Here is a 23,561-nt window from a genome sequence, read left to right on the forward strand (position 1 = left end):
CCAAAAAGCTTCTATGAAAGAAAAAAAAAAAGAAAGCCATCACCCTCTGATGTTATATACACTCTTTTCTCCTTCACAAAACGTCCCACTTACTTTCTCCTCCTTCTCTGTTTTCCTTAGGAATATTAATCCTGTATCTGTAAGACAAAAATGTATACTTAATAAAATCTTACCCTGTGTAACGTCATGATGGTTGTGATTATTCATTCGAAGAATGCTTATATAATGCAAGTTAGAATTGCTTCTTCAGGGGTTAATTTGGGGAATTCCAAGACACTTTCTGATCACTGAAAAATTCTGTTTTTTTTTTTTCAATGTGTACTATAACTGTAGCAGTTTTAATAAACTGATCCTTGTAGCTGTTCATAGTTGGCATTGTTTTGAGGAATCATAAGCAACCATAAGTACTGCTTTATAAGCCTAAGAAAATACAGCTGTTTATGGAATCAAGAAATTGTACATTTGTCACTTGACATTTTATCCAGAAAATTGCAAGCCTGCAATTTTTAGGATGGGAAATCCGATGTGCTTCTTTTTTTTTTCCCTTTCCCCTTCCTACCCCCCCGAAAAAGCATTTTAAATTATGTCTGTAAGAAGAAATGTTAAGTATGTTAGAAATACTTCAAAATGCCCAGTGCTCCTCATATTTTAAGTGCTGTGCCATCAGGCTATAAAACAGTAGTCAAGTCTCACTACAGATGTATAATTTACAAGAACCATGATAACCTGCAGGTGATTACCACCACGAAGGTGGTAGTGTACAAAGCTGCATGTTTAATGTTTGTCATAATCTAGCTTTTACAAAACCAAACCCAAGTGTGTCAATGGAATCAAAATGTTAGATTGCTTGTGGAACTGCTTGCTTTCAGTGCATCACCCGATGCAGGTAATGTGTAACAGAAGTTAAAATGGTAGAAATTGTAGGTGATTCCTTTTTCCTTCTGAAAAAAATAAATAGTGTCCATTGATGAAATGAGTACTGGTGTAATGATCAGTCTGGAAGAGGGCAGCAGGTAAAGAATGTTGTCATGTCTCTAAAACAAAATTTCAGTTGAAGTTTCCACTGCTGTTTTATGGTTCTTTGCAAAATCTGAACATGCTCAAATCATTCCTGAGAAAGCGTTGAAATTGGCTTTTAGGACTCTGCAAAAGTTAAAACTATTTCTTGGTAGTTATGATTGCTGGATATTACACAGAATTCCTGAGACAATTCTGGAGTTTCCGTTGTGAAATATGAAGTGAGTGGGCAGGTATTGCATGGCGGGGTCTGTCTTGGCAACGCTTTGATTGCACACACATTTATTAATGCTGCTGGTTCCATGAAACACAGAGATCAAGTTTCAAACCTGCTGTTATTAAAAGAGAAAAACCAAATCAGAAAAGGACAGATTAGTTCACTGAGCCTAATTGGAAAAGCATTTCATTAGAATGGGTCAAAAAACCTAGTCAGAGAGGTCTGGCAATCATGGTATAACGGCACATGAGGGAATGCTTCTCACTAAGTATGGTCTACCCGTTTCTTAATTAAAATGAAAATGATTTAAAGTGCTATTACTTTCTTCTACTGTTTGTTTAATGCAGTTAATAAAGGTGTCTAATTGTCGGAAATTGTTGACAAGGTACTCTTACACAGGGTTGGTCTCTAAGATAGCTTCAAGAGCTGAGGTTTGAAAATTTGGGGTTTTTTTAATGACTTCATTAGAAAATTTTTGTCATTTGAATGCATCAAAATAACTCCTGCCTTCATGTGATTCCTCTGCCTATCTGCTGGAATAAGTGCAAAATCTGAAAAAATAACTTTGCTGGAGCTTCCTTGAAGCAGACCTCTCGGCTATCTACAGATGTAAAAAAATGCCTTAACAGGTATGCTGGTTAGGTAGACAAGGAATTAATTTGTCAAGGGAAGAATGAAAAAACAGAGGTTACTCTGGGAGAGTCATTTGAAAAATTGTTGAAAAAACTTTTTGCAAGTATTAAAATTGAGTGCAGAAGCTTGTAGCTGACAAGAGGCAGTGTTGAAAACCAGTTCCATAAGTCTCTGATTGCTGCAGTTATCAGGAGCTGTTTGCTGGAATGTATTTTCCCTTTATTGCAGGGTCAGAGGATTACAGAAGTAAATTCACTGGGAAGTGTTTCATGGATCTTGTCTGTCCTGAGAAGTGTCGCTGTGAGGGAACAGTTGTGGACTGCTCCAACCAAAAGCTCACCCGGTTACCCAGCCACCTTCCTGAATATACCACTGATCTGTAAGTGCTGCCTCTCCAAGATGTGCTCAGTCAGGCATGTTGGTTTTCCTAAATTCTAAAGGCTGTATAAGGGCTTAGCAAATCATGGCACCTTGCCATGTGAAACTGGGTAGGTTAATTTTGTTCTGGAGGAGCACCACATCTTTCTTACTTCCTTAGCTCTCATGCTAAATACAGGCATGAGGAAGGAGCCATGGCCCTGTGCATCAGCTCCTTCTCCATGTCTTCTTGACATACTGCTTTGTCACGTGGCTCACACGAGCCATTTTCATGGTTCTTCTTCCTTTGACGCCTTTGTGTCAAATGTAATTGTCTTTTTCAAACGTAATTGTCTTTTTTTGACCTTACGAAACAGTATGTGAACTGTTGTTCCGAAGCTAAGATAGAAGAATATAGGAAAGAGATGTCCAGAAACACAGAGAAGTCTCTGTGTAGAAAAACTGAACTCCATCAGAGAAAGGATTCGCATCCCAAGCCTGCCAGGATGGCAGCTTTTGCATTATTTTTGAAGATCAATGGAATTTTATGGGAAATAAATTGGTATCAAATTGCTTCTACTGAAGTGGACTAGATCTTCAACTGCACATCTCTTTTATAGGATGAATGAGGGAGATTTAGACATGCAAACAAAGCCTTGTGATGGTGAAGGTTAATAATATCTTACTGTGTGCACTGAAAGAAGGCATTCTTACACTGTCCTTTGGCATCACACTCTTAAAGGCATCCTGAGCTTTTATATCTTTTTACGCTCCGGGAGTCTGAGACACATGGCAGATAGTATCTTATTTGCAAAGGTCATAATTCTCTCTTTGTGACAGTCCTGTATGTCACAGAGATATATCTAAAGAGATCTGTGAAGCATTAAATGTCTTTTTGTTTTTTTCCCTTCAGGCGTTTGAATGACAATGATATTTCTGTTCTGGAAGCTATTGGACTCTTCAAGAAACTGCCCAACCTCAGAAAAATGTAAGTTCAAGTTATTTGCTTGTTAGAATTTGCGTTGTCTTGAACTTCAAGGAAGGAGGAAGGATTGAAGTTTTTTGGTTTACTACTGTCGTAGCAGAATTTGTTGTTTTTAATGTAAATTTAAGGAAACAGAATGAGTTAACTCTTAGATGGACAGGCCCAGTTAAACTACGGAGAGTAGTTTAGTAGTTGGTTTAATAAGCAGAAACTGAAGTTTCTTGAGGAGACAAAAGTCAGAATCAGCTGTGACCTGCTGTTTGTTCCCTAAGCATAAATTTTGCCGTGGCAATTGAGGTTGCAGTCTCCTGTCACTTATTATATAGAAATAGATTTTATTTATTGGAAATGAAATTGTGGAATGTTGTGTGGGCTTATCACATGCCTCCTTTTTCAGTGATACCATCAATCTGCTCTTCTGCATGAGTGTATGAATGTCACTGAGTATATTTCTCTGTCTGTCTGTAGTATTTAAGTCTTCCAGTGCCATCCTGTTCCAGAGAAGGACTCGTACTGTAAAAGCCAGCCAGACTTGTTACAAGCTGTAAAATATTCACTGCAAGCTTCATTTCTCCTCAAGAATGCAATAGCTTTGGGGTTCTCCTCCTAAACTATACTTTAAAACCCTATGCACACCAACAGCCTGTTATATTCTCGGGAAAACTCCTCTCAGAACAAGTCGTTAGTATGTTAAAACAGAAAAATAAAAGAACCAAGCAGAGCTTTTGCAGTTGGGCTGCACTCTGGTGGTTGTGTTTGTGGTAATTTGGTGATGAACGCCACAGTGAAATGTTAAAATTAACCTGGAAGGTATGGCAGGATGAATGGTTCTGTGAAGTCTGAGTAGCACCCAGCTTGTTCTGTGTTGAAGTAAGAAGATCAACAGAAATAATATTATTATAAACTTTAGCCATAAGCTGAGTGAAATCTGACTGAAAAGTGAACTGTGTGAACAATCTCACCTTGAGAGCTTCCTAAATCTGTTCATTTCCTATTCATAGCAACACATAAAGGAAACCTTGGCTTTCTGAAATTTTCTTTTGACCTCTTCCCTAAAATAAATGTCTGGAAATCGGATTAAAATCTATCACTATGGTAAATCAGGGAGTCCCTAGGGAAATAATAGCCCTCTAGAGTGACCAGGTTGACTACAGAGTTGTAGAATGTAGAATGGCTGGAAGGTGTTGGAAGGGACCTTAAAGCGTTTCCAGTTCCAACCCCCCGCCATGGGCAGGGCCACCTCCCACCAGATCAGATCAATTCTCTCCCAGGTCTTGAGCACCTCCACAGATGGGGCATCCACAGTTCCTCTGCACAGCATGTTCCAGGGTCTCTGAGTGAGGAATTTCCCCTTAACATCTAATCTAAATCTCCCTTCTTTTCCCCCTTTGCCTTATCTCTATCAGACTGTGTTCTTTGGATCCTGCCAGAGGCCATAGGTACCTTGGGAAATACTCAGGACTCCTTTTCCACTGTCTTTCAGTATTTCAAGAACAGGTCCTGAGAGAAGTGTAGCACTGTGAGACTATGGGGTTTTTCTATAATGGGGGTTTGCTGTAAAGCCTGTCAGAATTTTTCTCTTAAAAAAAAATGTTCCTTGTCAAGTGCTGCAATCATCATCTAGGAAACATTATTTTAGTGCTGGGAAGGACAGACTGAAGCTCTCTTGAGTTGCAGAGCAGGCAAAAGTTCCACTGCTTTTATTTTTCAAGATTTGTATCAGCAGTTGATTATTTTTTCTGGTAATTCTAGACTGCAAAGTATGTAATTTCTCATGTCTGTTATTCTAGTGGGTAAGGCCGTGGGGATGATATATTGACTCAGAAGAGTAATTGCTGTCATCTACCAACTTTCTGTTACGTTCTGATAAGTGAAACTTTAATTTGGGAAAACAAATAAAGAAATTTGTAATTGACAGTACTTCAAGTGTTATTATAGGGCTCTATCTTCTTTACCCACTGTAAATCTTTTCTCTTGCAACTTTGTTATACTATTTAATCTTGGATTTCCAAATCTCTTGCATGGGAAGAGTACATGTAATTGGGCTTTTCTGCAACTGCTAGCGTATTTTTGGATGATTTTATGTTGTTGAAATGAGGAGGCATTATTTACTTTAATGAATGAAGTTGCTTTTCTACAGAGGTCCCTTGCCAGCAAAGAAAATTGAGATGGTTTGCCTGGTGTAAAGGTGCCAGTATTTGCATGTTTTGCCTTGAGTTTATGATCATCCATTAAAATTGCACCCATTTTTAGGAAACATGACTAAATATCTTTTAGATTGTAAAAAAATAACTGGTAAAACATTTAACTACAAATGTAGGTCAGTCTGCAGTCTGTGAGTTGAAAGTCAAAAGTCTTTTAAAAACTCATGCTCCTTTCCCACCACAAACATTTATTTAGTTATACATTTATTTTTGTACAAATGAGCATCATGGTGTGAACTGAACTATGAAAGGGATCATTGGGAGCAATTATTTATGTCAGTATTCAAAAGAGATGCTGAGCTATAAACGTTTCCATTATAGAAATAGCTGAGCCCCTAAATTAAATGCATATGTCAGAATATCCATCCCTGACTTGTTTTTAACTCACATTAAGTCTTTGTGTAAGTGTTAGCACGAAGTACAAAACCTCTGGAAAGCAAAACCAGCATTTAAGTATTCTATACACTTCTATATCATTTTTTGCTGATTGCTGGCATGCTCCTTTCTGGTCACAGAATGCACAGAATGCACAGAGGTGATGGACCACATGCTGGGCCCAGTGTCTAACAGTATTTCAGCAGACATAAACCAGCATACTCAAGTTTCCCACTTGAAACATATCTCCAAGACTCAACATTTTTAAATTAAGTGATGACTTCTGAAAAGAGCAAGACCCACATTATTCGTGTCTGAGGCCAGGCTGTCCTGTTGCCATGTCTTCTGTCGACTTTTATCCCAACAAGATTGCCTGTTCTTCTGAGCATTGTAGCCCAGGTGCTAAGCTGATACTTTGTCATTTGTTTTATATCACCTGGAATTGGATTTTGAAACTATTACTCATGCTGTGTGTAGTGGGATCATTTCTGGAATAAGATACTGTTCAGTATTAGCAATAGTGTTGGAATTTGGCATCTTCTTGGGAACAAGAGTGTATTTTTTACTTTCTCTTTTTTATTGTAGACAGTGAAACAAAAATAGTGCTACCTGTCAAAAGCCTAAACAAATAGGATTACTCACTACAGTCTGTACAGGACTCCATAAGGGCGTGCTTGAAGGACTGAGGCCCAAGGTTTTCATGTGCTATGGCCTTTACATAAGTGTTTTAAATAATTAAAAGCCATTTATTTTTATGCATCTCTAAGGGTATTTTATCATTCAGAAGCTCTCTATTCACTGGGTTTTTCACAAACATGAAATATTCAGAAGATTCACTTTTCATTCCATCAGGACTTCATTTGACTTTCTAGACTGAAGTTCTTCACTGTTGATCTACAACAAACATCTTGAGGCTGCAGAGGCAGAGTAAATATTTAGAAAACAATGTTGTGTATTGCAGTAGGTGTGAACGGAGAGTTAAATGATACTCATTTCATTCTAAAAGATGGTATTAAATTTAAATGCCTAAGAGCTCATGAGTGCGCATGTTAAAATTTGTATCAGATGCATTCAGTCACACAGTTTTTTACATTTATACCAGTGGTCAGTTTAAAATAAAGACTGTGGTTTGCTAAATAAACATGTTTCAATATGATGATCCCTATTTCCGTGGTAGTAATACTGTTTCTGCTGAGCACCCAGTCCCAAGCGGAATCTGTAAATTCAAGGATGTTAATCTGTGTTAAAAAACCCTGTTTATAGCAGGTCTGAGACACTTACTGTCAATGAGATGAGGTATTAGAGCTGGTAATTCCATGGATTTAAATACTCTTGATAATCTGATCTGTATTTTTTACAAGTGGAGTGAAGAGGGCTATTTGTAAGTACATTAAATACACTTCTGAGCTGCTCTATCCTCTCCTTGCTGACTGCATGCTTTACTAGATAACCACTGAAAAGCATATAACTGTCCTTCTCCTTTTCAGTGTGATCATACATGTTTTGAATGAAACACTAATCCTTTTCTTTTTGTGACTGGTTGTCTCTTTCCAGAAATCTGAGCAATAATAAGATCAAGGAGATTCGAGAAGGCACGTTTGATGGAGCTTCAGGAGTTCAGGAGCTGATTCTAACAGAGAATCAACTGGAATCAGTGCATGGACGAATGTTTAGGGGCCTTACGGGGCTGAAGACATTGTGAGTGCAAACACCTGTCTTTCTCTTTTCCGCTGTATCTTGAGTGGGAACACTCAAATTCAGCTATGCTTGCTAAAATCTGTTACTAGAAAACAAGCTCGAACGCAGTGTCTTGTTTCAGTGTGATGAACCTGCAGTAAATAGCTTAGTAAAGTCCTGAGTAGGTGAGAGATTGATGTACTTTCTGTAGAAGAAAACGGATTTTCAAAAGTTTCAGGAGCAACTTGATGGAGAACCTGCCAAATTTAGGTGCTTTTAATCACTTAATACTGATACTATTTCCTATAGAAACAAGGTGTGTGGGAATTACCTGCTTTGGCAGGGGTGTTGGACTCGGTGATCTCTGGAGGTCCCTTCCAACCCCTACAATTCTGTGACTCTGTGAATGTGTTTGTTAGCTATTAGTTCATCTACCCACAACCCCCTCCATCCAAATTGGAATTGTTGGTCTGTGTAAACCAAACCTCAGAGGAGAGGAGGAACCTAAGGGATTTTTAATATCCTATAAGCTACAGGAAATCAGCAGGAGCCAAAGAAAAAAGTCTTGAATTATTGCCACCACCAAAAGCTGGTGTAGCTAAGCAGTTTAAGGTGGTCCTAATCAAATTATTGCAGGTCCTGCTGGCAGAAGGTAGCTGCCCCACTCACTTTGCACCAGGAATAGCTGGCCCTGAGCACACACTTGGCTTTGAGATGTCCAGATAGCCCCAAGTGCTATAAAACATTCCTGCAGCTGTACTATTGACATGGTTGCGGTTGGGGACAGTGCATATGAGGCACAGAGCACAAATGCATAAGAAATCAGTTTGGTGTTACTTTTGCTCTTAGAACAACTTTGCAATTTACTTCTTATAAGTATTGCTTATACATAAACTCATAGTAAGTAGCGTTCATTTACTTTCAAGTTAAAAAATATATTGGAAGAAGGCTCAAAGGCAGGATTTCAAGATGGCATCCTATCAACTCCTTTTCTCTATCCTGAGAAGCAGTCAGGCCTCTGGTGACCACAGAGATTCATGCCAGACGATGAGTATGATCTGCATGTGAAAAATACCCACTTCTGCACAGTCTCCCTACTGTGGAAAGAAATCACTTGATGAGGTGGCTGCTGTCATTATGAAGACTCTAGGAATCAAAATGAAATTTAAAATCTGCAATGTATTCATCATTAGCAGCACATGCATCTTGTGTTGCACAATATCATTGCATGATTCCTTCAGTACAAGTATGAAAAAAATATCCAGGCTTCACTTGGAGGACTTTGGCCTGTAATGACAAATAGGGATCTTTTCTTCTGTTATTCCTTAACATTATTTTCCTGTGGTTACAGCCATCTGTTCTTTAATGTAAGCATTTTACTAAGGGAATTTAAAATATTGTTCATAGATACTAAATTAATTTTCGTAATGTAAAGCAGTCGGTAGCCATACTCCAAAAGAGTATTCAGCATTTTTTAAATAAAAAGATACTTAATATTCAGGTCCTGCTGACCTGACCTACATTTCTCCCTAGCTGATAAAGCAGTCTAAATACACACAGCATGAAATGAGGATCTGTAAGTATAAGTTTTCATTCAGGAAGGGCACACAGTGCATGGTATACCATGGTATGAAAGCAAAGGTTTAAGCTTCAGGGACATATATGTCTATCCATTGATTAACTTGTTCTGAACACTAAAGTTAAGACCTTTTATGAAGAGGCCACGCTGGACAGAGTTGTAGTCCAGTTCTTCGAAGACTTTTTCCTAAAATGTAACAGATCACCATGAAATGTATATTGTAATCCAACCACCTTTCAGAACTACTGTCTGATACTTCACGTACAGAATTGAAAAAATGTTTCCTACTGCTTCAATATATTAATTTCCTGAAGTGACTAAAGCCACTGAAGGTCTTATTTTTTGTGTTTACACTCACCTTTTGGAGCCTGTGACCTGGCTTTCAAGCAGCTTAGTACTCCATGTACAAGGTGTGAGTTCTGTGTCTGGGATTTTTCTGAAGGCTTCATTCCTGTTGCAGCACAGAAACTGCTGAGACTGTGGTGGCTGTGATGATTATTATATGCAGAGAAGAGTAATGCTAAAGCAGTGCAATATGCAGGTCTTACACACTGTTTGTGATTACACTGTGATTTCTTCTCTGCTATATTTAATCTCTCTTCGGTGTTTCTGAAAAGTCTACAGATCTAACACCTAAATGCCCAACTTGCAGGAGATTGCTGGCCAGACTTCTGACTGAGTCTGAGTTTTCGTTGTTCACTGCAAGAATGTGATACCATAGAATGAACAGTCCTCAATTCAGAGCATCAATCCACTGGAAGAGCAGCATGAGCTGCATGTATTCTGTATATTTCTGATTGTGTGCTTTAATTACTAAATAATTTTTCACCTAAGTAGAGATATTACAATGGTGATGTTTACAGATCCAGCTATTGCGTGGCATGAATTGTAACAAATACTCATAAGCCTTTTTTTGCTGTGGAGAGAAACAAGACACTACAGTCTTTCAAATTAATTAGAAATTATCGTGGAGTTCATTGTTACCATAACAACTCAGAGAAAGATATCTTCTGATACACAGCATGGACTCATCTGGTACAAACACAGAGCAAAAATAAAACAGTTATGGAATGGTTACTGTTATCTGTCCTGTCAGTGATACTAACAAGATTTCAGAGCTTGCTTTACATCTGGAAATGTTTCTTAAGCTATCCCTTCATTTCTGCTAAGGACTCTCTTTCCTTCCATGCTTTTGCATTGTGGATTACATCCACGATAGAAGCAATGCAGTTAGTGTTACTGTCACACATTTCTGACAGCCTTTCTCAATGCATCTCTGAAATACATCTTGCTCTCAGACACTTAGTAAATCAAGAGACTTGAGAGTATTTAATTCAAGTTTACCACTAGTGATAACGTTAATTCCAAACTAATTTCACATGTCGATTTTCCATTAGTTCCTAATGTTATGTAGAGGAAATGCATTTTAAATTCAGGAGACAACGTTTACATGAGTTTAGCCCTCCTCTAGCTGTTTAGTCCTTCAGCAGTCAATAAAAATGGAGCCTAGTGATTGCCAAACCATCTGTTGATGCCCTAGAAACTGAACATTCTAGCTTGAAACTGTACCCACTCCCAATATTTCTTAAGTTCTTTCTTAAATCTTTTCAGGATGCTGAGGAGCAATTCTATCAGCTGCATAAACAATGACACCTTTGCTGGACTGAGCTCGGTGAGGCTTCTTTCTCTGTACGACAATCACATCAGCACCATCACACCTGGAGCCTTCAGCACGTTAGTCTCTTTGTCTACAATGTAAGTTATCTTAAAATGTGAACGCTGTGGTGTTTTTGTTCCATGCTTTCTTTACAAGGAGACAGCATTTGAGTTTCAAAATCCAAAGTCTTATTCCTATTTGGAAAACCTCATTTAAAGAAAGAAGACCCTATCCTGAAATCACAGGTTTGAAACCATCAGGGTATCATTCATAAAACCATTAGAACTGTTGCCAATTTGATGTTGCCAATTTCAGGCAGAATGACTGCATGTTTTGCCATGTTAGTGCAGTGCACCAGAGGGCTTCATGTAAAGCAGCTTCTTCAGATTCAGGGCTGCGTAGCTTGTCTTACACTTGAGCTCCCCAGAGCTTCATTAGTTTCAGTGGAGTAATTTTGTAACGGCAGCCTTCTTGGATTTCAGTCGAATAAGATAAATATCAGAAGAAAACAAGTAGCTAATGCGTAGATTTTCAGAAGAGCCTAATAAGACAAAATACTCCAGTCCTGCTGAATGTGAATTTGAAATTTCTAATCTAAGCTTTTCTGATAATTGTCTTATATTTCTCAGTACTTCTTTGAAGCAGTTCCATTGCTGTTAAAATATTCTTCTGTACTTCTTACAATGTGTCCATTTTAATAAAGTGCAGATTGATAAATATGGAAAGAAAGTCTGCTCTTTGTTTCCAGCTGTGAATGTGGACCCTGATGTTGCTGTAAGTGGAAGTTGTCTGATTAATTCACTTCACACTGCCCTGAAAATAGACCCTAATTGTCCAATAAAAACAAACTATTGGAGCTATTGCATTTCAGGTTTTGAACCTAGATTTTGTTTTCATTTATTTTCTGTAGCCCCAAAAGCCCCCTTGAAGCTGGAGGACAAAGAAATAAAGACAACCAGATTATTTTTATTGACTGTTTTCAAGTCACGGGTCAAATCTAGTGGTAGTTACTGAAAGCTTGTTCTCTCAGTGCTGCAAGCAGTGCCTGCCTGCTTATTGCACAACTGCTTCTGTATTTCCTTCATAGTTGTAACTCTGAATCAGTCTGCAAAGTCCCTGCCTTGTTTGCACAGATGTGTCTTTGTCATATTTTGTTAGAAGATGCCCAGTTTCCTTTTTTCAGCTGCAGATGACGAATGTTAGAATTTATAGCAAGAGAAGCTAAAGCTGCTCATAATAAGACTGCATTGCTTTGGCCCTGGCTGAGTATCGTGTTGGTCATGGCAAGTTTCTTCTGGTGTCTTGAGGAAAAGTTTTGTTCATTTTTACATTCTGTACATTTTTAGGTGATCCACAAACAGTACAGGCAGGAGGAGGTTTGCTTTTGACTTCTTGTGACACTGGGACATAACAGGGCATAATGATCTTTCACAAATAAATCCGAAATGCAAATTCCTAGAAGCACTCTATTGTAGGTAGTTATGTGAGATGACAACACTGTTGAAGATGTATACTATGACTGCTTTCCCCATTTAGCCCACACTTGCAAGTTAATTAGGATTTGCAATGACTCGACTCTGTATCTGCCAGTGGGAGCCAGAACCTACAAAATTTAACGTTTCTTTCCTTTTTTTATCTTGGTGTATTTACAGCTCTTAAAAAAACATTGCTCCTTTTATTATTGCTCAGTGTAGCAGCCTCACTGATACTATCAAAACATGGACAGCTCTGAAAATAACGTGCTAATGGTTTTCAGTAGTGGAGAAACATCAATTTTGTAAATTACTGAGGAAGAGAATAGCAGTTCTTATTAATTGTTACTAGTCAAAATATGTATTAAGCATCCTAATTGGAAGTGCACGTGCACTTTTGTATACGTGGTATTTGGTCATGTCTTTCAGTCCTTATAGTGTCAGTTGGGCATGTTTGTAAGCAGAACTGCCTCTTCATGATGTAAGCACGCAACTATTCTCTCATAAACTTTACTTGAATCCCAAGATGTATTCAGCCTAATTTCAACAATATCCAGACACGTTTCAGCATGTTTTTCTAACAGGTCACCAGAATTCATGTAAAGGGTTAATATTCTATCCTTTGCAATTTTTAACAGAGACGCTTGTAGTAGGATATGAATATTTCATTTCTCAAGACTTCTATTCACCCTTGATTTTGAAAATATGTTTGTGTCCTTGAGGAAGCACTTATGAATTTAATGTTAGTAAGACATCTTTGCTAAAAGCGTGATTGCTTTGCTTCTGTTACAGTGGTTAAATATTGCATGTGGGAACTCTGATTACTAATTATGAATTTTTAAAACAATTTTCCCAATGTTTGTGATAAGTTCACTTGAACAGCCAGATTCCAAGATAAAATTATGAAAAGAATTGGCTGTCCTAGACTTTCAGTTGCTTTTCAAGTCACGTAGGGGATCTCTTGTCCAATGTGACACTTCAGAGATCCTTAATCTCACAGTTTTGCCTTGGAAAGAGTATATATGTGCTCACGTCACCTTTATATTAAACAAAGCAGAAAGAGGCTGGTCTTCAGTTGGACAGAGGGTGAAAATCGAGTGCCACTAAAGTGGCAGTAGAACACGTGTGATTGTGACAAGATAAATCTTTAACATTTTTCCCTGTATTTATTTAACTTTCAGAACAACAGAGTTATTTCTCCACTCATTTAATATGTTGCTTGGTTGCTAGGAAAAGTATAATCCAAATGTAAGCCAAGGATTTAATATTTTTAGTGATATGTCAGCCTGTGTTTGCCAAGAAAAAAGGTGAGGGTTTGTGGATAGTTGCTGCTGCTCAGCTAATGGGCAGTAACACAAGAAGTTAAAGAAACCTCTATAAAATGGGCATAATTACTATTCTGATGGGAGTGATCTGTAGGCTGACCATATGAATGTTTCTGCAAGTTTTTCCTTACTTTCTGAGCTGCATGTTTTCCAGTAACCTGATTACATATATCTGCTGCTTGTTTCCAATTGTGGGTGACTTCATTGTAAGGATTTGTGTCATGGAAGTTGTTCTGTGAATATGATCTCACTCGTTTCCATCAGTGAAACAAATGATGTTTGAAGCAATGGTTCACTTAGCTTTGGAGGTCTAAACTCTTGGTTTAAACACACTTCATGCCAAAGTATGTCCGTATGGAAAGTACATGAGGTGCCCTGCATATGGACCCAATATGGATTAAAAAAAAAAAAAAAAAAAAAAAAGGAGAATAATTCAGAAAGAAAGTAACCAAAATTAGATGGATGCTTTTATTTCTGCATGTTCCAACTGAAAGCTTCTTCATAACCTCTTTATTTTTTCATCTTTATACAGCAAATTAGCCTTGCCACCAAATCCTAGTCAGTATGTAGTAGGTTGAGGATTCTTATTATCAAGCATTCAACTGAGTACTGTAGTCCCTGTTTCTCCTCTACAACATGTACAACAGTCTCTGCTGGCTCCCCATGTAATTACAGATGCAGAGCTCCTGGCTGCTGCAGTGATTGTAGTGTGCAGTGACTGGAGTGTGCTTTTTTGACACGGAGAGCAGCTGTAACTCACGTTTTGCTGATGTCATGTTGACCTAGGACCTACATCAGTTAGGAATTTGTTTGGATTTGTTTTCTTGTTGCTGCACCTTAGCTGTGCCAGATGTTTTCACCTTCAGCACTATTGCATTCCAAAGGATTTGCTTGGTTGAAAACCTAATGTGATCTTGGCTACACATTTTGGTTTCCAAAAGTATGTTGCAAGTGAAGATTTCCAAGACCTTCAGCTACTGCACCTGTATTTGAAGTGTGTGTTTCTTTAGGAAACATTTTTTGTTTTAAGATATGATGTGCTATGGAGGAATTTCATGATAATCTATTTTTCTGTTCTGTTGAAATGAGAAGCCTTGGACATACGTATGATGTGAGAATTCCCTCAGCGTTAGTTTGGACACTGCATTTTCCATACGTGAGGCTCTGACGGTTCATTTTTCTTCAGTATGGAGTCCTAAACTCAGGCTATTGATTCTCTCTGTATTTGTGCAGAAAAAGAGTCAGCCTTCTCTTTTACCAGGACTGTCATCCTCTTGCCTTCATTTTAAATTTAATTATGAAACACACACAAATAATATATACGAGTTTTGGTACAGGATTCTCAACTCTAATTCTAACTAGCTTAGAAAGATCCTTGTTCAAAATAAGTGTCACCTTACACTCCTTTCAAGAAACACAGGCTATTAAGAAATGCATGTGAATAATTGCTTCTCTGTACCAATATCTGTGTTACAGGTGTCCCACTGAGAAATGGCTGTGACATCTATACTTTTGTGGCCTGACAAGAGAATGGATAGGGCTTTCTTTTTTCAAACACTGCTAAAACAAGCTGTGCTATAGATCCTTCCTCTTAGAGAGGCTGTCAGTGTGTTTCTTTGTGTCCTGCACACCATAGTGCTGTAGCAAAGCTGAAGCTGTTTTGGAAGGATATTCTGGAGTGGTTGCAATTTGATGCAGACCTCGTGAAATCCAGAAAGCAGTAAATCATATGTTTTTCAGATAGTACTGAGCATAGAAGGGAAATTTCATAAGGAGTGGCCCAAGCTGACAGTGCTGCTTAATATACATCTATGTGTATATACGTATGTGCATGCAGGCAACCTTTATGCAACTATTTCTGTAAGCAACCCAAAAGAAGCTCCCACCCCACTGCACATGTGAGACAGTACTGTAGGTGTATGCTAAGCTTTTGTGTGGCATCAGCTGAAGTCACCCCTCTGAAGATTGTGCATATATGTGCCACTGTGTGAATTGAGTTTAGGCTTGAGTGTGGGCTATAGCTTGAGCTTAAATGCACTTGTGAGTAAAGCCCTGTTGGTGATGCAAGTGCATCTAAATAATAGATACAGCAGTAAGTACTTTGGTTTATAAACATATATTTATATGCATATATATTTTATTACAACGCTAATTCCTATCAAAACTGCATAGCATGTGCCCTGTCTGTAGAACAGAACAGGATTTCACAGAAACAGATGGCAGGAAAGAGTCTGGACATGGAACCTGTCTTTTTTCACTATTTAAGTATTTCTGTATGTTCTTTTTTTGATGCAATTATGTCTTGTTCCGTTTCAGCAATTTGCTGGCTAACTCCTTTAATTGTAACTGTCATTTGGCCTGGCTGGGAAAGTGGCTGAGGAAGAAGAGAATTGTCAGTGGAAATCCACGCTGCTTGAAACCCTTTTTCTTGAAGGATATTCCAATCCAAGATGTAGATACCCAGGATTTCACCTGTGAGGGTAAGAAAGTCCAGTCCAATTTGGTGTCTGTGGTAATGTTGACCCTGCGTCAGCGCCTCCCTGCCTATCAGGCAATAATCCATGGTGAACGTTTCTGTTTAATGATGATGAAGACAGCCTTCTTCAGCTGAAGATCACTGTTCCCTATCAGTTTACTTTCATTCTTGTTGTCCACATTCTGCATTTCCACTACCCTCACTTAAAGAACAATTTCATGAAAGACAAATGCTCTCATCTGTGTAATCTCAATATAACCCTAGCTCTTCCTCCCACTTCCTTATTCATGCATGTAGTTAAAATTTTTTGAAGCCTGTGGGAGTGATCTTTGATTGGAATTTATTCTGTATTTGGGGAACTGCTTGGTTTAACCGTTAGCAAATGAATGCAGGGAAATAATAAAAAAAAATGCAGATGGTCCTTTAAAGACTCAGTGATGCTTAGTGCCTTGCTATGTCCATATGTTACAAATGAAAAAAGAAATCCCTTAAATGTCATTATTCTTCAGGTAGTTCTTATGATCAAGCAGAATTTAAGAAAAATAAGAAAAACTGACAGATGAATACACTGCTAACTAACTTGTAGGCTGTAGTTGCTTTAAGGCTCAGATGTGTTGGTACTCATACCTCTAAAGAGACTTTGAGAGTAATACGAGTTTCCTATTTGGAGCTGAAATGAACTTCTGCCCTAGTCAGGCAACCTGGCAGCAGGCCCAAACGCTTTGGACTCAGAGCACAAGGGAACCAAGTTTAGTCTTTAAGGAATAATTAGCTTTTAGTTAGGAAAGTAAAAATCCTGGTCAATGAAATGACATTCCACACTTGAGAGCTTTCTCCATTGCACAGGCAGTGAAACAGCTGTGGTGAATGAAAGGTACGTGGTGGCAGGATGTGAAAAACAGAATTCAGGGGAAAATGGAATATGCTGAATATGCAGAAAATACATTTTCTGCAGGTTTCCGAAAGGCTTTGAATTTTGTTTCCATCTGCAAAGCTCAACTAGAGAGAAAAAAAGAAAAAAAAGAATCCCTGTTCTTTTGTAAACTAGTCATGCCTCTCCATCCCACTGAATACAAATGACTCCCTGCCCGTACATTTATGGGTAATTTTGTTATCTTGTAGCAGGAGTTCCACTCCTATTCTTTAATCTCAATGCTCATGGGTACATCCAGCAGGGAGAAGGAAGAAACAGATCAGTCTCAATTAGTCCTTGCATCAGTTTTTAACAACTGAAGGCACGTAATGACGGCTGACTGTGCTCTGGATTGCAGCCCTGTGTCTCGGCACTGGTCCACTCAGGCTGCCTGTACTCTCAAACAGTTGTGTGGTTCCCCTCACTGTCATCTACAGAATGTGCCACTAAGTGTTTTCTTCCATATACATCGTGATACTGTATTATGCATTTGCTTCATGTTTTGTAAAGCCTGTTGTTTTGGGGGAAAATCCATGCCTGAGTGTTCTTAACTTCAAAGACTTGGTTTGTTCTGCAGAACCTATTGTTCTTCCATTATGGGATTTAATCTGTTTATGGAACTTTGAATCCATTTTTGGAAAATGTAGATATTTTTATGTGTGCACAGATGGGCAGCCAGCAGTTGGAAGTATGCTGCTCAGTTTGTTGTTTGCCTGGTTGTTCCTGTCAAAAGCAATGAGATTCTCAATTCAAATGATAAATGAAGTGCCAGGCTGATGTTAGAAAATAAGAAATTAACGTCTAAAAATTGAATTTATAGAAAAGTCTTCCTTGAACAGAGTAGATCGTGAATGTCATCTGTCTAGATGAGTTGAGGATAACATGTTATCCATTTCACCATGTCCATCCTGGGGACAGGGGAAGGATTTAGGATTCACATAACTGATTTTACAGTATTTGAAAGATTACAGAGAAGTAGATATTGCTTGGGAGAAAACATATATGTAATATATTTATTTAAAGATGCGGCCATTCAATTTTTCAACTGTTGCTCTTATTGCCTGAAGAACTTGTATGTTGATCCAAAGAGCAACTTCAAAATTCTATGATGGTTAGCCTGGATTCAGGGATGTTCCTCACTGCTTCTTGTAAGAATCTGCTGTCAAAGTGCATCAGGCTGCGTTGAAAGCTGATTTCCCTTCTGAGCATCCCATTTCTCCTCTGCAGGTAACGATGAAAGCAGCTGCTTGCTTTCTCCTCCTTGTCCTTCCCAGTGTACCTGCATGGACTCGGTGGTACGCTGCAGCAACAAAGGGCTGCGAGTAATGCCCAAAGGAATTCCCAAAGATGTGACTGAGCTGTAAGTTACATTTCACGTGGCTCCTTTCATGAGAAGTTCATGACATTACGTTGTGGGGAAGCTTTGTGGGTCCTTTGGGGCTTTTACCTTTGACTTCAGTGACAGAGTGGCTGGTATTTTGTGTTGTGGTGCTTTCTGTACGTTTTAACTGTTGTTATTTTTATATTTATTTGTCCCTTGACCAACTGCATTGCTGTACAATGGGAACAGAGCTTATCTGTCCTTGCACTCATTAGTTCTTTGTTGGGAACAAGTGCATATATTAGTATCAAATGATTCCGTAGTGCTTCTGAGCTGCCTGAACTCACGATAGGCATTTTGAAAGGACGATGAAAATGTATTCCTGACTTACACAGCTGTGAGCTAATTATCCTCTAAGGAGACAGAGAGGAGGAAAAAAATCTGCCATGTGATGGAAACAAACAATGAGTTTTCTCCAAGCCTCATGAAATGTCTGAAATAACTGATAATTAGATTACATGGTAAAGTAAACAAATCCTAGTTGAGAACTATCTTTCTGGGCTTCTTTTCAACTACTCCTTACTATTATACTGGATTTTGTTTCTTTCCAAAGAAAGAAAATACCTTGGTGGCACTGCTTGGCTTAAACAGCTGGCAATGGAAATACAGAGCTTTTCTCCTATAGATACTTATTCAAATCTATCCCAGGTGAATTGTTCCTGAAGCTTTTTACAAGCTCATCAATATTTCTGTATGAATGTAGTTGGCTGAGTTAGTTGTTGTGTTCACTGAATTTTGTAATGGATGAAAATCATTTCTGCTTTACCCCATTCAGTAATGTGGCAACTGATGAGTGAAATACACATCCTTTTACTTCCTTTGCAGATGAAGGGGGTTGTCTGTTTTTAGCTGTGTTGTAGTCAAACATAGGGCCTTGTTGCTTTAATGGGGAGTGGACTGAGAGTGTGTGTGGGAATTAAAAATAACGTGGATATTTTGTACAGATTAATACATCCATGGGAACACTGGGTATGTTTGAAGTGGTTTGAATCCAAAGCCAAGTCCAGGCCTGTGTATTACTTTATATATTGTCATCCATGATAAAGAATCTATACAGTTTCTACTCTTTTCTTGTTCAGATCTTGTTCTTGTTCAAATATGACTTGCCAAGAAAAAGATAGCACAGATTTTGCTTTGATTTCCACTGCCATTCTGAGGAATTTTTATCTTTAAATTTTGCATATCGGGTTTTACTGATACTATCTGATACACTGACAACATAATTTTCACAAAAAGAGTGAAGCTAATCTCACATTTTTGAAAACTGCTACATTTCTTAAGCTATTTCTTTGGCAATTGAGGCAGTAGCCTGGAATTGAGCAGTTTGAGTTCATAGAGGCTTACATGACTGTCTTCTTCAGTAAGAGCCTCATGGCTATGCAAGCTTCTAGTTCTGTTTTCTGCTTTCAATCCAGAAATGTGTCAGCAGAACACAGTCAGCCATGGACAGGCTGGCTCAGAATTGTTCATGTTCTGCAAATACAATCTTGAATCTGTCCCAACTGTCTCCCAGTTCAATCCTGATCACTTTTCTCTCAACCAACATAAATTGAACTCCTTATATGTATCTATGCCAAAGAATGAGCTGCAGTTACTGAAGCAAAAAAATTTGTGAAAACAGTGAAAAGAACAAAATTTACAAAATGAAATAAAATCAGTCTTACTTGCCTTTCTTCTGCTTCCAGATTAGCATGCTAACCATAATCTAGAAGACAATGTATCAAGTTAATAGCGCGTAGTTTTTACTGTTCTCTATTTGAGAATTGTCATAATTGCTGTGGCAATCAACATCTCCACCTCTTGCCTCACTTTGAGGACCACAGCTGTTTGGCAGACTGAACCCAATAACTGTCTGAACGCAGTGGTTAGTTTTGTTCAGTCAGTTTACACTCCTCACACCAAAATGCCCTCCTTCCCACAGCGCAGTCCCAGATCCCTTCAGCTGTGTCTAGAGGCTGAAGTATGTTGCCAAAGATTGTCACAGACACTAGGAACTGCACAGCACATGAGTTACCTGCTGCATCAGACGTGATTTCACATGGCCAGGGAGAGCCATCTCTCTCTCCAGGGCAAGGATGCCTTCGCCTTTCCCAGCCAGTACAGCAGTCAGAGCTGCTCTGGGAGAGAAAAAACCTTCTCCATGTTACTTCAGCTCATTCTGCCTTTCTCTCCTTTTGCCATTCTCCCCTTGTGCACTGTCAGGCCAGCAACCTGCAGGCAGTGCATGGGCCCATGCCTCCCTTACAGCACAAAGCCACTAAGGACAGAGGTTGTGCCAAGGAAGGGACGCGGCATGAAGAGCCTCCTGTCCTCAAAGCCCGCAGCTCCCTTGTGGGTGGCCTGAAAGGTGATGGGATGCAGGGGAGCTTTTCAGTGGGACTTTTATGAATGTGCCAGTCTGGCATTTATAAACTTCAATCTCTTACAAGGCACATTAGCTACAGTGTTTTCTATTAGACTGCAGTATGTTTTTATACAACATGATTAAAAAAAGAAAACACTGCCATGTATCTGGATAAACCAATCTGCTGAGGGTGAATACAACTTTCTCATGAAATCTGTTAAATTCTTTTAGAGGTCTTAAAATAACCTTGAAGCAGGAATTCTTTCATTGTGTAAAACAGATATTAAATACCAGTGTGAAAAGATGTACGTAACTCTGACATGGACAAGCAGGGAAAAGGTTATTTAACCTTTGCTGGGTTTCGTTCCACTGTGCTCAGCTGAAATGTTTGTGATATGGTGTACTGGAGATTTGGGCTCACCCCTTCCAGCTTCATCCTGATTCTCTGTTCTGAATGTGGGCATCGACAGCAAATGGGAAATTTATTATCTCCCTCCTGTTTAAAGCTGGGAGTGGCAGGAGATGTACCTGTGCTTGGTTTGCAGTCCCTTGGGAGCAGGGGTTGCCTTGGCAGAGGATGCTTCCACACAGAACCGAGCTGGGGAGACCACAGAGACTCCTGCCTTTTAAATGGATGACAGTACAAGAAATCTGTATTTCCCAGAGCTTCTTTCCCAGAATTCATCATCATGGGGTGTTCAGCTTCCTAGGAATAGGGAAATACCGTATTGTTTCTTCCAGATTCCTTTCATAAATACATATGCACATACTGCCTGCTTTTTTTTTCCTACTGTTTAGTTGCTCTGAAGAGAAGCCTTCATTCTTTGACCACGGCCACTTTTCTTGTCCAGCAGTTCAACACGTGTTTATGCAGTGAGCTCGTTTGGAACTTAACCTCACTCCTGCTTTGTGTTCTAGGCTTTCTTCTCTTTTTCTCTCTTTTTTTAAAGTCTGTTTGAACTAAGTTTCCCATGCTCTTTTTCCATCTACATATTACTTCAGTGTGTGAGTGCTGGTCTTTTTTTCTGATAAACTCATGTTCTATTTCTAGTACAGTCTTATCTGACAAGATCCTATTCCTTTTATAGACCTACAGGAAGTAACAGTTTGCACTGAGGGAAAAAGCTGAAGGCAGTCATGTGGACAGTGTCATCTCTAGACCCAGTGTTGTCATGGCACTGTGCTATATGAGAGCAGTGATGGGATTCTCAGACATCAACCATACATCACTGCTCGTGATTTATATTAATACATTCTAATCTTTGCACTTGCTTTGGATGTTTCTCTCCTTACAAATTTCTCTCGTGCTTATGTTTTTTCCTCGACATGCTTTGTTTCTTTGCCTGCAAGCCTGGTCAGTTCCTTTTTGCATTGCACTTTTCAGCAGAGGCTGAGTGGTGAGGAATCCATCCAACAGCCTTTCAACTCTTCCTTATTTGCCTCTGGGTTGCTGCCTGTTCCAGCAAAGCAAAGCTCTCCCACTTGAGGGAATGGATAGGTCTACAGAAGAATATTCTAGCTGTAGTTCAAATCTAGAACTAAAATCTGCAGCCATGTGTTTAGAACAGTTAAATAGATCAGCAGTCTCAAATGATATTTTGCATGAGTGAAGTTGGAGTGCATGTCAGAAAGGTGATTTTAGCATTAAGAGAATAAAGTTAAGTGTAACTTCAGGGCCTTCACTTATATCACAAACACGGTCACATTTCTGTGTGTCAACCATGTGGGTGGTGGTCTGACATATCAGTGCAGCAAAATCCAGAATCCAATTTTCCAAGCCTTTCTTAAAGGTAAGATCCAGACTCGTACCTGAATCAGTGCTTGAATTGCGTTTCTTCTCAGGAAACTGTAACTGAAACTCTTAAAATTCATGTTTTGCGGATGTGTGGTATCCTCACATATTTCATCTTTCACACCAGTTCTATTCAAGGCCACCTTTTTCAGGAAATAAAACTTGCATCAAAATGTTAGCATACTGCATTCTGCATTAGAAGGTTTCAACGATAACTTTTAGAGCTGCATAAAATTGTCAAATCTCTCTTTTTTTTTGATATAATAATCTGTATTTGGATTAATATAACAATCTGTAATTGGAATATTCAAAGAAATTAAAGAAAAGGCTTTGTGCTGTGTCAGTTACTGCCTGATAATTGATTCCTCTCTTCAGTTTCTCCTTGTAGCACAGATTGCTGCTGTGAGCTCAGCTTTATGGCTCAATGGTCATTTCAGTAGAAAAAATGTCCAGGTAATTCAGATGGTTACATGATGCTTTTGTCATCTTTTATGCATAGCTCTAAATGTTTAATACATGAAGTCAGTGCTTGTGGAAGGTGCTGGGTGAGCCCCTGGAGGCTGTGAGCACTGAGCTCTAGGACCTGGTGTAGGTGGGGCAGGGGCGAGCAATGCTTGGCTGTACCCACAGCACCAGCCCTCCGGGTGCTAAACCTCCTAAAGGTTTCTGCCTTTAGTGCTCCTGTGAGTTTTTAGGAATCTTTTCTGACACATGGTTGGTGTTGTTCTGTAAGAACATGAGCACGTGTTTTGTGGAGTTTTTTCCTATTTTGACTCTGGTGGTTACCTGTTGACTACAGGTTGTTATTCAGACTGCAGGATTCTCAGCAGCATTCATGGGATAAAAAACAATTTCCAATCTGATTCATTAAAGTGCAGACTTTAGAGACTTTAGGAAGCAAAGGGGGTTCTTCTGAATACTAGACAGCATATCTGCATTAAGGCACTGACACCCACTCTTGACTCTGTCTCTCTGTATTAATAACTTGACTCTGCGTGTTAAAATTAGACATAATTTTTTTCATTCATGCCAGAATTTCTTTGCACACCAGATGTCACGTACATCATCTTACTTTGGCTAAGCATTAGAAACAATTAGAAATTACAATCTTTCCTCTACATTATCCCGTTGTTTTGTTGGATTTGTTTTTTGTAACT

The 23,561-nt window shown here is 38.9% G+C and overlaps 1 protein-coding gene across 2 annotated transcripts in view; it reads left to right on the forward strand.

Moving 5' to 3' along the window:
* Positions 1 to 23,561, forward strand: part of SLIT3 (slit guidance ligand 3) — a 472,881-nt gene that overhangs the window by 364,623 nt on the left and 84,697 nt on the right. For both annotated transcript variants that reach the window (XM_042826239.1, XM_042826238.1), the window contains exons 16-21: positions 2,096 to 2,246; positions 3,138 to 3,212; positions 7,343 to 7,486; positions 10,656 to 10,799; positions 15,815 to 15,978; positions 18,115 to 18,247. In XM_042826239.1, the coding sequence (XP_042682173.1) occupies positions 2,096 to 2,246; positions 3,138 to 3,212; positions 7,343 to 7,486; positions 10,656 to 10,799; positions 15,815 to 15,978; positions 18,115 to 18,247 (811 nt within the window). The remainder of the gene's footprint in view (positions 1 to 2,095; positions 2,247 to 3,137; positions 3,213 to 7,342; positions 7,487 to 10,655; positions 10,800 to 15,814; positions 15,979 to 18,114; positions 18,248 to 23,561) is intronic.

This window comes from Centrocercus urophasianus, unplaced genomic scaffold (genome assembly GCF_019232065.1).
Source record: "Centrocercus urophasianus isolate 14NV4802_14NV808 unplaced genomic scaffold, USGS_Curo_1.0 seq_26, whole genome shotgun sequence".
Taxonomy (NCBI): domain Eukaryota; kingdom Metazoa; phylum Chordata; class Aves; order Galliformes; family Phasianidae; genus Centrocercus; species Centrocercus urophasianus.